Below are 14,606 nucleotides of genomic sequence, written 5' to 3' on the forward strand. Positions count from 1 at the left end.
AAAGGTTATTTTTTATGAATCCTTGTTAAAAAGTGCAGGACTTATAGAACAATTTAAATATGCAGTTTTTATAAGCGAAACATGATGCTGACCTGTGTCCATGCTGGACTGTCTCAAAATATCTGCAGAATGAAACAAACAGAAAAAAATTTAAAGATTAATCATCTACAACTTCAACATGCTTAACCAGAATTGTAAGCAACAAGATACATTGAAAAGGCGCTAGTGTTCTCTTAAATTAAAAGGTGTTTCACTCTTCTGTTAATTTTCAAATCATTAAAACATACATCTTGTCATGAAAAGGTAGAAACAAAGTCAATGTAAAAAGAATTTTGCATTTAAAGTAAAACACAAATACGTCAAGACCCAAAGTACACAAAGACAAAAAGTCTGAAATGATTTTAACCTTTTAGTTCTAGTGCTTAGAATGCTTACAGTGCCTTTATTCTTTAATTCTTTTTAGTGATTATTAAAAAGTCAACAAGCCCAGCTTTGCTGTCAAAGATGATGATCTGGAAACTTACTGTCTACTTGAATCACGGTGAGAGTAGAAAATGTTTCTGCTTTAGCTGGGGGCAGTTCTGGTGCCCCTATGTCCAGTGACTCCAAGAGGCTTGGCTGATCTGGGTTTAAGTATTTGTAGACAACTCTTTCTACTGTTAGATTTGCTGAAGAATCTGTCTCAACACCCACCATCCGGAAGACTTCTGTAGCAGAATGGCACTGCAAACTGGACTTCTGAACTTGAGGTTCTGCGTAACAGGAGCACAAAGACACATTCTTCAATTGATATGAATGTATTGCAACTGGATTAACAGTGAAGGTTAAATAAAGTATGAAGTGAAAAAGTTAAAAATATATATATATATATATATATATATGCAAAGGTTAAAGTGTTTGAACAGTGTCATCTATGCAGGAGGTAGCCTACGCTACATTTTTCATTGGCAGTCACAATTTTAGTGTTATCAGTGAAAGCGTGATGTTTCTCAGCCAATAGGTGACACATATATTGCATCTCTGCCAGCCATCTTTCCAGACTCTCAATACTTTCTAATGCACTCTTCATTCAGTTACAATAGACCTGTAGATAGTGTCAGCAGAGCTGAAAGGTCTGTACGCTAAAAGTCTCTCAATATCTCCAAATGTTGGAATGGTTTGATATTTACTATATACATTATTTTGGAGTGAGGACTCCACCACTAATGGAGACTGTAAATTAACTCTTAAATGGTCAAGAAGTGGGTATTAAGCTTGCAATGGTGTGTAGCTAATTAGTCACGCAGAGGAGAATGGAAAAAGACAAGATAAATAAGTACAGAAATAAACAACATAAAGCAAAGTGAGTACTAAAAAGATGGGTAGAAGAGGGGAATAAAATAAAAATAAAAAGATGAGATGGCAGAGGAGGTCTGAAGTGGCAAATATTTTCTAGTACAGTGGTGTTATTTCCAAAAGGGCTATCAGTTATTAGTTGTGCTATTGCTTGTTTCTTTTTTGTTCTTTCTTGCATTAAGTGTGTTGGTTGCATATAAAACTGAAAGGTAATCAAATCGAGCAATGTAAAATTGTGCAGTGAGACTGGAGTGGGTCTGCACTCCCAGTGGTCCCAATCATATTTATGTAGTGCAAATCTGGTGGCTACTAATTTGCTAGTTTCACCAGTATACTGAGCTGTACATTTGTTTACAGTAAATAACAGCTGAAAGGTCACTTCAAAATGAGCAGGAAACTAGTACTTTTCATGAAGAGAAAATTAAATACTGGACAGAACTCAGAACCATGCTGACTGATTGTAAGCATCATAAAAAGGAAAGGAAAGGTAATAAAATAAATGGCATTTGAAGCTATTTAGCCTGGAAGAAATACTACTGCTTGGCTACAATCTTCTGCGTATTCCATGAGACTGAAGGACTGCTTTACCTGCAAGCAGCAGACCCAGGAGAGCAGCGTGGTGTTTCTCTCCATGCCAGACTCTACTCTCCATGATTTCTTTACCAGCATCAGAAAACACTCGACTGAAACACAAGATCAAAATCAAATGGTACAAACCTGTGTACCTGGTTTGAACAGTTTAACTTCCAATTGCATCTGAATGGTTACCTCCCATTTCAATCAGGAAACAAAAACAGGGATAAGAAGATTGTATTGGTTTTCTGTTACAAGAATGCAGTTGCTGCAAAAGGCTTGACCGTTAGAGCACTCACAGCAGCTGCCTATCGCCTAAAACGAGGAGAAACCTGATGCAAGGTTGGGAAAAGGGAGGTGGTGGGGTAATGAAAAGAAACAACATAGGAGGAAGGGTCTTGTGAGAATAAATAGCATGTGTTGTTTTCTGATTAACTGTAAGATCATTTATTTCCCTTCCAGAAATGCTCAAAAAGGTAAAATTCATAGGAAACTATGTCAAGTAAAGAAATGTTTAGGCTAGTGCCTCAATCACTACACTGTACACTGAAAGCGACACTTGCAGAAATCTGTGTTTACTTAAGTGTATTATAAAATGTATTTTATAATTGTCATCCTGCATCAACTTTCCACTGTATCGCTACTGAGGCTTTGCAAGTGGCATCAGAGTCCATGTCCGCCATTTTGATAGTCAAGTGTCGGTCACAGCCTGCAGCAATTGGAGAATTCAGTAGTACGACAGTTCAGTTAGAGAGACTACATTTATTTTTAGTATGCCGAAGACTTGTTGTGCAGTTGGATGTTCAAACAGAAGAGGGAGGAAGGAAGGAGTTTCTTTTTACCGAATTCCTGTCGAAGATGAACTTCATAAGGAGTGGTTATCGGCACCAACTCAGCACACGCGACTGTGTAGTGAGCACTTCCTGTCAGGTAAGTCTCGATTATCCTACTTTCTGAAAAAAACTTCTTAAACTAAGTTTGTTCATTGACAATAATAATCAAGCTTATGTCCAATATCACATTGAACAATGTTGAATAGGGTTACCACCTTTAAAATACAGCAGAGTGCTTCCGAACAGCATCAGCTTCATCGTGTTTTACTGTTAAGACACACTAAACAATTGTACAACAGATGTTTATTTCATCAGTACATTTTGCCAGGGCATGAGTGATCCGAGTGATTTCCAGCGCCGACCGCAGCCTCCTACAGCATTACTGTACACTGACTTTATATGTTTACAGAAACTAACATTTCTACCAATAAACTGCATATATGTTGCTGTAATATTTCAAATTTTGACTAATCAGTCCAGAGCACCTGCTGCCATTTTTCTGCACCCCAGTTCTTTCTCCAGTGTTTTCGTGCATAGTTGAGTCGCTTGGCCTTGTTTATACATCGGAGGTATGTCTTTTTGGCCGCAAGTCTTCCATGAAGGCCACTTCTGACCAGACTTCTCTGGACAGTAGATGGGTGTACCAGGGTCCCACTGTTTTCTGCTAATTCTGAGCTGATGACATTGGTGGACATCTTCCGATTGCGAAGGGAAGTAAGCATGATGTGTCTTTCATCTGCTGCAGTAAGTTTCCTTGGCCGACCACTGCGTCTATGGTCCTCAACGTTGCCCGTTTCTTTGTGCTTCTTCAAAAGAGCTTGAACAGCACATCTGGAAACCCTGCCTTGAAATTTCTGCCTGGGAGAGACCTTGCTGATGCAGTATAACTACCTTGTGTCTTGTTGCTGTGCTCAGTCTTGCCATGGTATATGACTTTTGAAAGTAAACTGTTTTCAGAAACCTCACCTTGTTAGCTGAGTTTGGCTGTTCCTCACCCAGTTTTATTCCTCCTACACAGCTGTTTCTGTTTCAGTTAATGACTGTGTTTCAACCTACATATTGAATTGATGATCATTAGCATCTGTTTGGTATAATTGTTTAATCATACACCTGACTATATGCCTACAAAATCCCTGACTTTGTGCAAGTGTACCTAGAAGAATTGATGCTGTTTTGAAAGCAAAGGGTGGTCACACCAAATACGGATTTGATGTAGAGTTTTCTTCTGTTCACTCACTTTGCATTTAGTTCATTGATAAATATAAACTATTAACATGTCTATTTTTGAAAGCATTCCTACTTTACAGCATTTTTTCACACCTCCCTAAAACTTCTGCACAGAAATATATATATATATATATATATATATATATATATATATATATATATATATATATATATATATATATATATATATATATGATGGTATTTTTAATTACTCCCAGGGTAAGAGTTGTAATATTTAAAATGTGTGTGAACTGGCCTTGTTTAATTGGATTATTTTCTTTAAATTCGTATTCATACTGAACTTGTATGGTAGTTTTGACAGCTTTTGCGGCAATGTTAGACCATCACTATGGCACACATGACTCCCTAGATCACGTGACTGCAACACCTCTATACCCCTAGTTTCCAAGCTGTATTCCTTCAACAAACTTTTTCATTCAGTTAATGTAAAACATTTTTGGATCATTATATCCTTACACTAAAGAAAAGAAAGTGTCCTATGGCATTTTCTTTTCAAGAACATGATAATCAAATTAATTCTTAACTTACCAAACATACTCTAAATCCCACTGTTGCTGTGCACTTCAACTTACTTTACATAAATTGGGGACAGCTGTTCAGGGCTGAACTCCTTGCATGATAAACGGTCTCTAGTCTGCAGGGGCTGGTGAGGAGGTGTGAAAGGAGGGTCTGCTTCCATATGGGTGTACAACCTGGAACTAACTGATAAGAGAGGTTGGGGGATTCAAAATGTGGTATATCATACCTCCCGCGGGTAAAACAAAACGAAACACTGTGGCATAGCACAGCCCATGTTAAATAACCTTTACGTAGCTCCTACGACATAATATTACACATGTTGAGACAGACTCAAATTTTTTTTTTAATACAAATAGCACTTTTTCTACATTTCTAGTAGTAATTAGAATCATCTAAAGACAAATGCATTCGACCCAAAAATAAATGGCAGATTAAACATAATCAGAACAATGAATTTATTTTCACAGTGCCTTTCATGCCAAGCCATCCCAAAGTGCTTTACAAAACAAGTAACAATTAAACTATAATATCAAACACTAATTACAACAATTAAAAATACTAACAATTCAAGTATGTAATTCACAAGGCTACTGTCTATAATTATCTATATGGTCCAACAGGGATGTGACTATTTGAAATTAATGTGTCCTATCCACAACAAATGTTTATTGAAGGAATGTCTTTATGAGTCTGTTTTGGTGTATTATATGCAGTTTTAACTTTTTAGAATGTTGTAAATCTATTTTCAAATGTATTCTCCATATAGTCATCAAAAAAAACATTATTTTAAATATTGAAAGAAAGAAAAAAAAAGATAAGTTCAAGTTGCATCTTTGAGTTTCAGCCAGCAGATGGCAATCTTTAATAGTTTAAGACAGCCATGGTATAGCAGGGCAGAAACTACAATAATGTATCGCTATAGAGAAGCAATCATTAGAAACCAAAGAAGCAATGAAATGTACACATTTTAACATTTTAGCTTATTAGAATATATATATATATATATATATGACATTTTGTATGTTCACCCTGCGTAAGTTGTGTGTGAGCTGTGTGCAACTATTCTGCAACGACTGATAGTGGGTGCATTGACCAACACGTCCATCAAGGCAGCCTCTAACTTTTGCAGAAAACCACGACTGGAAAGTACAACTAAGGTTTTGTAAACTAGTCATGACTGAGCCTGCAGACGTGTGCAACACATCGTGACAAGCAACAACCAATTCAACTTTAGCACTACACACTATATACCTGAATCCACTCAAATGTGTTTATCTACTTTTTAAACTATTACTGTAATTTTTTTAGAAGTCAGTTTTCGTAAAAATTATATAGGCACAATATGTTAGGCAACAAATTACCTGGATTTGTATGATCAAGTATGTTCTTTGTCCTTTCTCTGTAACTCTCATCTGAAATCTCACTGCAAGAGGGACAATATTCGGAAATCTCCACTGCTTGTGTGACACCAGAAATCACAACTGAGAAAATAAATAAATACATACAAACAAATATTACACTAAGCACAACTCAAAAATTATGTAATATATACAATAGTATGGTGGCTGTCCATTTAAACTGGTAATAGGTAATCTTCTAACTTCTGCTGAAGAGATTTGCTGCTCCAGATCACTGTTAAATTTGAATACATTTCTACATATTTCTTTACCAAATGAGAACACAGCTTAACATTTAGGTTTCTTGATTGCATTCAAACCAGCATATTCACTGGTGGTGAATTGCTTTGCAGTTCCCATTAGCAGGCTAAAGATAAGACACAGTGGAATTCAGCTCACCAGTGTGAAGAGCTTCAATCAGAAAAAAAATCTATTTCTCAAAGCAAATAGACCTGCTTCAGGTGAAACAACATGTTGTCCTTGAACACTTTTAAACTCAGAAGAAATATACAGTAGCACTGCATTAACATTAATGAATTAAACACCCAGGACCCTCCAAATTAATCAGTACTGATAATACTAAAAAGAAACTTAAGTGATGAGACTGCACGAACGTTTCAATGAAAAGTGCCTTTGTGTATTTATTACATCTTGGCACTAACAAAATCATTAACTTCTCAACTTCAGTATCATAACTCTGCATGTAAAACATTTGCACTTGTGCGTTATTAATGATTACAAATAAAACAAATGACTAGTGAAGGCATTTTTGTATGGTGCAGATTACGCTCAGTGCTAAACAAATCACTTGTATGAGCTGGTTCGCATTTGCAAGAAAATACTGTAAATGTCTTTGTGTGTAAGATAATATAATTATTTACTCAAAAGACCACCAAAAAGGTGAGTAAGCACTTGTTGTAAATGTTCAGCTGCCTAATGAATTGAAAGAGGAGTGGCTGCCTAATCTGTATTCATAAATAGTCATTAGCCAAATGGTTATTATACATATAATATTCAAACATTTCATCTACAGAAAATTAAATTGCTACCTCTCTGAAATGCCTCTTTCCATGTGGTATCTCCTTCCAACATCGACTCGGGTGCAATTCGCAACAAATCTCTGAGTTCCCAGGCAGTGGGAGTGCCGCTCTTTTCATTGTGGGAGTGGGATTCCAAATAAAATGGCAACATCAAAGACTGCAAATAAATATACAGTAAAATCAATCAATCTGCTGTTTTTACTTGCATAGTCCCATAGTTTCACTGTTTAAATGATTATCTCCTTCTCCTAGTGTTTGGAAGCTGCAGTGCACTAGTTTAACCTGGGCTCATTACCATCATCAGTGACCTATTCAATTGGTATAAATAGTGGCCACTTGTTTAATCATTCAAAACAACATTTAATATTGTTCTTTTAAAAGACAGAAGTACACATCATATGCTCCTATTCACTGTTATGCCTTGTTTCTATCTGCCATTGAAGTAAACCATTTGAAATCAATTTAATAAAGTTTTATTTTTAAATAAAAAAATACTAAAATACTTTTGAATACCTTTAAACATCTTTAGACACTATTTTAGTTGGACAATGCTGGTTACATTTTAAAACACAGCATTAGTCTGTCTAATTTGTTGCGGTTATTTTAGGCGTACCTCTTCATTTAGTGCTGACATTTTACTGTAATTCTCACTCCTCAGGTCTGCTCCTTGTTCCACTATAGCCCCAGTCATTGCACTGTCAAATGTCATACTATGTCTGTAGATGACAGAACCTTGTTAAGCTAAGCAACACCACAGTCAACATCAAGACCTGCCATTAATCAAGAAGCTTGTATGAATTGGACAGTTCAAGCCACAGATTATTTATTTATTTATTTTTTAAATTACAAAACCAGCCAAAGATTGAACAACTAATACGAGGTCACCCTGGTGTCTCAGAGATCTTAAACATTTGGTTTCCGAAGGTCTGACAACCCTCAGCCTTAAAGAAATGTCAGCAGAACCTTGGTACAGTAGAATGTATGTTATTTTCTTCAGATGTCATTGATGCATTTTTTTTTTTTACATAATATCTTTCTGATACATTGATAGTCTGTAATAGAATGAATACAAACATGATCATGAAGTCACGCAGAATTACTTGAGGTAAGGACATGTGTTATACACAAGGCCTTGTGTAAATCGCGATTCTATCGGCTGCACGGAAATCGTGAAATTAGCCCAATAACGCGATTTTTACAATATTCTTAAGAAATAAAAATAAATTTTATAATTACTATTTGTATTTCATACAAAAAAATTAAAAAATCACTACTGTAAACAAGAAAATGGATGTCTCTAAAAAGGCTAAAACAGCAGGAGTTTTACACAGCGACAGAGGTAAGCTCTTCTGAGCTTTCAGCAAAATTATTGTAGATCACTACCAAAAATCGGCTGTTTACAGGCATTTAGATTCAAGTATTCACCGAAAGAGAAAGGCAGAAATCCAGAGCAGTACTGAGACTGCTTAACTTGCAAAGAAACAAAAAACAGTGACTTCCATGTTCCAAAAGTACACTGAAAACCGCAAAGCACGAAACACATTACATTTTGACCTGACAGAGGCACTTGTTTGCAAATATCCCTCTTGAAAAATTGGACAAATAAAAGTTACGTAAATTCTTCAGACCGAGTGTAGCAAATGGTGGAGTGATTCCTTCGTTAGCCCAGCTGAGACATGAATACTTACCTAAAGCTGCCGAGTATCACAAGCAGGAGATTATGGAATTGGTAAAACAAGTGATGAGTAGACTGATGCCCAAGATGGGTTACACATTGTACTTGTTTTGCCAGACCTAAATGGTGAACATGCATCTGATGTACTGGAACTGAAAGCTGTCCTTGCAGAAACACTTTACCTACAGGCTGTTAATTATAACACCGTTTCACAAGCTACTGTAAAGTACTTGAATAACTTTTACACTGATTTTGATGATGTCAGTGCATTTATTTCTATATTTGCTGTTTAAAAAAATAGTACTAATATGTACACGTCATTTAAACACTAGTTCTGTGCACATTCCGCGAAAAATGATACTGTACCCGTGACACTGCCATGAATTTTAAAAAACATTTCTGCGATTTTCACAGGGCCTTAGTTATACACCAGTCAGACCCATTTCTTAATAAATATCTTGGTTTCCCTAAATAAATAACTGTCCAATGTGGTGGCCCTGTAAATATAAAAAACATTGGAGGGCTGGGTAGCGTACTTATTTATTTTACCACAAATGGGTCTATTAATTGCAATTGCACACTGAATGTTGCGCCATTCTCAACAGTAACAATATATTTTGCAAAAGCATATTTAGGGATACCAAGATATTTAGTAAGTAAATAGTCTGCATGAGGCAAAACAGACAACAAATACCCCAGTCAGCATTATTAATTTTTCCCAATTTTTGTTGGCAGGTGTATATTTGAAAATGTACACATAAGTGTTAACCGGCTTTAGATTTATATGGTGTCACCTTTATGTAATACCTGAAAAAGATCTCATCTGTAAATAGTTCTCCTCTTGAATTCAGAAGTGGATCTTTGACAGAGAAAGTCCTCAGTCTGCCAAGAAGGGAAAACAGCGTTGGCATCTGTCGGCGAAACTCTGACAGATAGTCAGTGAAAATGACCTCCTCCTGCAAAAGCAGATCTTGGACAAGAACACAAACATGAAATTAATTTCAGCTCGGTTGTTTTCATTGACTATATCCCTGTCAGTTAACATTGTACCGTAGTAGGGTTTCAACACATGTGCATACAAAATGTGTGTTTGCAGTCCTTGTTAAATATATTTAGCAGCTTGTAATGTTCTTTCCTTTGGGTTTGAGTCAGATTCAGCTTCAGGCAATACATTAATTCCCCATTTTCCATCTAAGCTGTACAGGAATTTTGTTAATTTTTTTCATATTAGAATAATTTTTTTAAATGTTATTTTCTGCAACAGATAAAACTGAGGAGCTGGTTGGTGTACTTGAGCTCAGGAATATGAGGGCCTCTATAAAGCAAATGAATGTCTTTGTGCAGGTTTAGCTGTGTTGATACGCAGAATAGATAGTGCCATGTTGAACTTAGAGGAAGGAGGGGTCATAAATTATGTCACTACAAGGGTGTGTATCTATCTATCACGTGTGCCTACCTTTACATCACTGTAAACAGCACAAATATTGGAATAAAAATTGTTGTGTGTTCAATTTTATCCTTTTTTTTTCTCTTTTTCTACTGATTAAATCATACAGGAACTTATTTACAAGGTTTCCCTTGTTGGATAAGGCACCCATGAGACCAATAACTGTACACTACAGTTATCACCAGACGGCTCCTGCTAAATCTAATAAGCTAACATGCTAAAACGAGTATGTTTCCGAAAGGGTGGGCTGACTAGTTACCTCAACACCACATATTCTGTTCCTGTTACATTAATATCCTCTGCAGCAGGCACTGCTGTTTGATAACTGAACTAACCTTTAGTTAGTGACTTGGGACACTGACAAAAGGTCAGTGTCAGATGATTTATCAGAATGAGGAAATCAATATTAGCATTCAAAATATGAGGACAAATTAACTATAGGGTAAACTATATATAGTGGTTTGCAAAAGTATTCACCCCCTGCAAAGTTTTCACATTTTGTTGGTACCTGAGCGTACTCCACGTTTTTGAAATTAGACTTTACAAGTATAATCTACACAAACTACTCCACAATGATAAAGTAAAAAAACAGAACATAGAATATAAATAAGTACGATTTACAGAGAAAAACAGATTAATCTCAGTTGCATAAGTTCAACCCCTTGCTACTGCAGCCTTAAATCAGATCAGGTGCAAATGATTTGTTTGAAAGGCCACAAAATTAGTGAAATGGTTTCAGCCTGTGTACTCAAAGTGGTTTATCTTGTAGATAGTTTCCCCCAGGTATATAAGACTTTCAAGCTGCAACTTGAGGGATAAAGTGGTAGAGAGGCACAGAGCAGAAGGGTACAAGAAAATGTCAAAGGTGCCGAGTATCCCTCTCAGCAAAGTGAAGTCCACCATTAAGTAGAAGATGCATCATACCACCCAGACACTACCCAGATCAGGTCGCCCTCCCAAACTCAGCAGCAGGGCAAGCAGGAAACTGGTTTGGGATGTCACTCTGAAGCCAACAGTGACCTTGAGAGATCTGCAAAGTTCTGTGTCTGAGATGGGAGTCAGTATTCACACATGAACAATAAGCCGGTCCCTACACAAAGCTGTCCTGTAAGTACGGGTGGCAAGAAAGAAGCCATAACTCAAAACGCCTCATCTTAAAGCATGTATGGAGTTTGTGAAAAAGCACGTAGATGATACTGCAGACATGTGGAAAAAGGTTTTGTGGTTACACGAGACATAAATTGAACTTTTCGGTCTTAATTCCAAGTGTTACGTCTGGCGCAAGCCCAACACTGCACATCATCTTGTCATCACCATCCCAACTATTAAGCATGGTGGTTGCAGCATCCTCTTATGGGATGCTTCTCTTCAGCAGGGACTGAGAAGCTTGTCAGGATAGAGGGGAGAATGGATGCTGCAAAGTACAGACGAATCCTTGAGGAAAACCTGTTTGAGTAAGCCAAGACTGGGGAGGAAATTCACACTTCAGCAGGACAATAACCCGAAGCACAAAGCCAATGCCACACTGGAGTGGTTGAACAAGAAAATAATTCATGTTCTTGAGTGGCCCAGTCAAAGTCCTGACTTGATCAAAAATCCAATCCAAATCCAATCAAAAATTTATAGCGAGACTTGAAAATTGCAGTTCATCGACGATCCCCAACAAACTTATCAGAACTGGAGCAATTTTCCCATGAAGAATGGGCAAAAATGTCACCACTCTACTGTGCAAAGCTAGTAGAGACCCATCCAAAAAGACTCATAACAGTAATTGCTGCAAAAGGTGCTTCCACCAGGTACTGACTTAAGGGTCTGAATACTTATGCAACCAGTAAATTTAAGTTTGTACGTTTTCTTTGTAAGTTTTGCAGACAATTAAACTCCTCATATAAAAGTGTTCAGTTTAACAACTACAGCTTTGAATAAACGTTTGTTTGAAAAACTGTGCATACATTATTTGTAATTCAACAAAATGTGACATTTTATATATATATATATATATATATATATATATATATATATATATATATATATATATATATATATATATATATATATATAAATGACATCTGAAACTACTACCTCAATAAAATTTGAAACATCACAAGATCACAGAGATCTCTAGGACAGGTTGTGGTGATGTATTACATTTCTTCAATGCTGTACTTAATCCAGTCTGCAAGTTCTAACACAACCCCCACACAACAGTACTGCAAACCTGAATTGGGTTTGGTACATACAAAGGTGACTCATTATGTCCTTCTCATGTGAGAGGGATGACAGAACTACATGGCAGCAGTATGATTTTATCACAAGCATTGTTACGAAACAGCACAGGAACATATTTCTCGTTTACATCCTCTTTTGCCAAGATATTATGTACTGACGGGATTAAATTACAACACACCTTTAAATTAGTACATTCCACATAACTTAAACTTATGCATGTGTAAGAAAACTGCTTAGTTACAATGTACTGTTTAAAAGGTCAGTGTTTATTCATTATACACACACACACACAGTGCCTACAGAAAGTCTACACCCCCTTGAACATTTTTCACATTGTTGTGTCAGTGCCTCAGAGTTTCATGCATTTAAATGAGGATTTTTTTTCACTTATCTACACACCTTCCATACATATGTAGATACTACTACATCTTTGGTCATTGACAGACGAGCCTCTTAATAGACAATATTATACTTAAATATCTACATTACAGTACAATGCACCTTTCTTGTTTTCAATTTGCCTTTTTCTCAGTATTCAGTTGTGGTTTTCTATTTAAAATGGGATTTAAAAAACTTTTGATACTGAATTTCACAATTTTTTTATTACATATAAAAAGGCAAGGTTAATAAAATTACATTCTTTGGTAGTAGCAAATTACAAGCAATTTCACCCGAAAAGGGGGCATATGGAAACATTAAAGCCTCTATAAATTAGAAGTTCAGGGATGCGTGAATGTTTGTACACTTATATTTTGTTATCAGTTTTTACAGCTCAGGCTTAAACAAAGTTACAACACAATAAAGCTCATCTTCAACATTTTGCACAGAAATCTTTTGCCATTTTAGGACTCACTGTTCCAGTGATTGCTGAAATCAATTTGATCAACTTTTATCCCATCAGGATAAGACATAGCCGGATTTTACAGCAAAAGAATTGCATCAACTACTTACCTAATCTCAGGATACCACCTAGAAATTGGTAGCTGATGCAATCCAGGGCGATCTGCCAAGTTCCATAAAAACCCAATGAAACGTATCCTTATCAGGGTAGAAGTTGTTCAAACCAACCCTAGTCTCAAAAACAAGATGTGGAGCCAAATAATTTCAATTAAATTTTACAATGCCATCACCTGCCCATCTACTGCAGATTAATCAGAAAGAGGGCGGAGAAAAGGTGGGGATTTAGAGAACTTTGGTATCTTTCAAACAAAGAGTTTAAGATTCTCCAACTGGGGCCTGACATAAAACATCAATGGATGTTCCAAGCACAGTTAAGCTGGTGTCACACATCATCTTTGAACAGTTCTGCAACCAGGACTTTTTTTTGTATAGAATCAGGCACTTTGCTTGTGTCGAGCCACAACATGCATGAGAATGTAAAGAATGGAGGCTGTGGATTGGTGCAGCGGATTCTCAACCAGCTAGTGAGCGCATCAGTGATGACTGCCTTTTAAAAGTAAGTGGGTAGATGATTGAAAATAAAAAAAAGTTTCAATCCTTGATCAGCCAAATAAGGTTCATACCAGGATAAATAGGAAAGTGAATCTCACCAGAGGTAAAAACAAAAGATGAAAAAAACTGGGTTTATGACCCTTACTATTGTAACTCGTGAGTGTAGTGTTCCTGAATTCTGGACTCCATCATTGGAAAGCAACCAGTGTTTTGGTAGGATTATTAAAAAGTATTTTTCTTTTGTCTATTTTTGTGTTTGAAGCTCAAGTGCGCCATGTTTACCACTGGTGGTAGCACAGGCACTTGCACTCTTTTGTCGATCCAAAAGCTTACACTATGCAGTAAAATATCTGTAATTTTTGGAAATAAACCATGGGAGTCTGACTATTGTTTCACAACCTCTGAATCATTTTTACCAGCACATCTGCCAATCCTTTTATAAAAGACAGACAAACAACACATTTGGGCGACTCCATTCAAACAGTTTTTAAGACTAGGGGGTAAGCAAATTAGGACCATTTACAACCAAAACACAACAGTGTCAGCCAAAAACTGCTTGTGTGTGGTGATTGAACAAGTTAGGGTAAGGCAATACTCCCTTAACCACAATCACACCTTTCCACAATGCACAACAATTACTACTGACGGTTTACAACTGCATATGAATTAGCCAAAGAGACAACCCACAACTCCCACTCACTGCACAATCTCTCTCAGCGGATTAAAGTGTCTGTATTATTATAGGATACAAAGCCTGAGTCATTTTCCATGAATCAAAGAAAATATTTACAAGAATATTTATAAAAATATGCATTTCTAGTTAACTTCCCTTGCTTTTTTCAAATTTGACAGAATTCA

The 14,606-nt window shown here is 36.5% G+C and overlaps 1 protein-coding gene across 4 annotated transcripts in view; it reads right to left on the reverse strand.

The window, feature by feature from the left end:
• The window catches only part of LOC121303327 (protein shortage in chiasmata 1 ortholog), a 36,182-nt gene extending 22,789 nt beyond the window's left edge, over positions 1 to 13,393 (reverse strand). Inside the window, exons 1-9 of one of the 4 annotated variants that reach the window (XM_041233927.1) lie at positions 13,248 to 13,393; positions 9,428 to 9,590; positions 7,559 to 7,661; positions 6,955 to 7,102; positions 5,870 to 5,989; positions 4,562 to 4,691; positions 1,924 to 2,018; positions 525 to 752; positions 93 to 122 (exon numbers count right to left, since the gene is read on the reverse strand). In XM_041233927.1, the coding sequence (XP_041089861.1) occupies positions 93 to 122; positions 525 to 752; positions 1,924 to 2,018; positions 4,562 to 4,691; positions 5,870 to 5,989; positions 6,955 to 7,102; positions 7,559 to 7,661; positions 9,428 to 9,531 (958 nt within the window). In that variant the 5' untranslated portion in view covers positions 9,532 to 9,590; positions 13,248 to 13,393. Of the gene's footprint in view, positions 1 to 92; positions 123 to 524; positions 753 to 1,923; positions 2,019 to 4,561; positions 4,692 to 5,869; positions 5,990 to 6,954; positions 7,103 to 7,558; positions 7,662 to 9,427; positions 9,591 to 13,247 lie in introns of those variants that run through there. The other 3 variants (XM_041233934.1, XM_041233954.1, XM_041233943.1) reach the window with 3 other exon arrangements.
• Between the last annotated feature and the right edge of the window lie 1,213 nt (positions 13,394 to 14,606).

Source organism: Polyodon spathula, chromosome 2 (genome assembly GCF_017654505.1).
Source record: "Polyodon spathula isolate WHYD16114869_AA chromosome 2, ASM1765450v1, whole genome shotgun sequence".
NCBI classification, from domain to species: Eukaryota; Metazoa; Chordata; class Actinopteri; order Acipenseriformes; family Polyodontidae; genus Polyodon; species Polyodon spathula.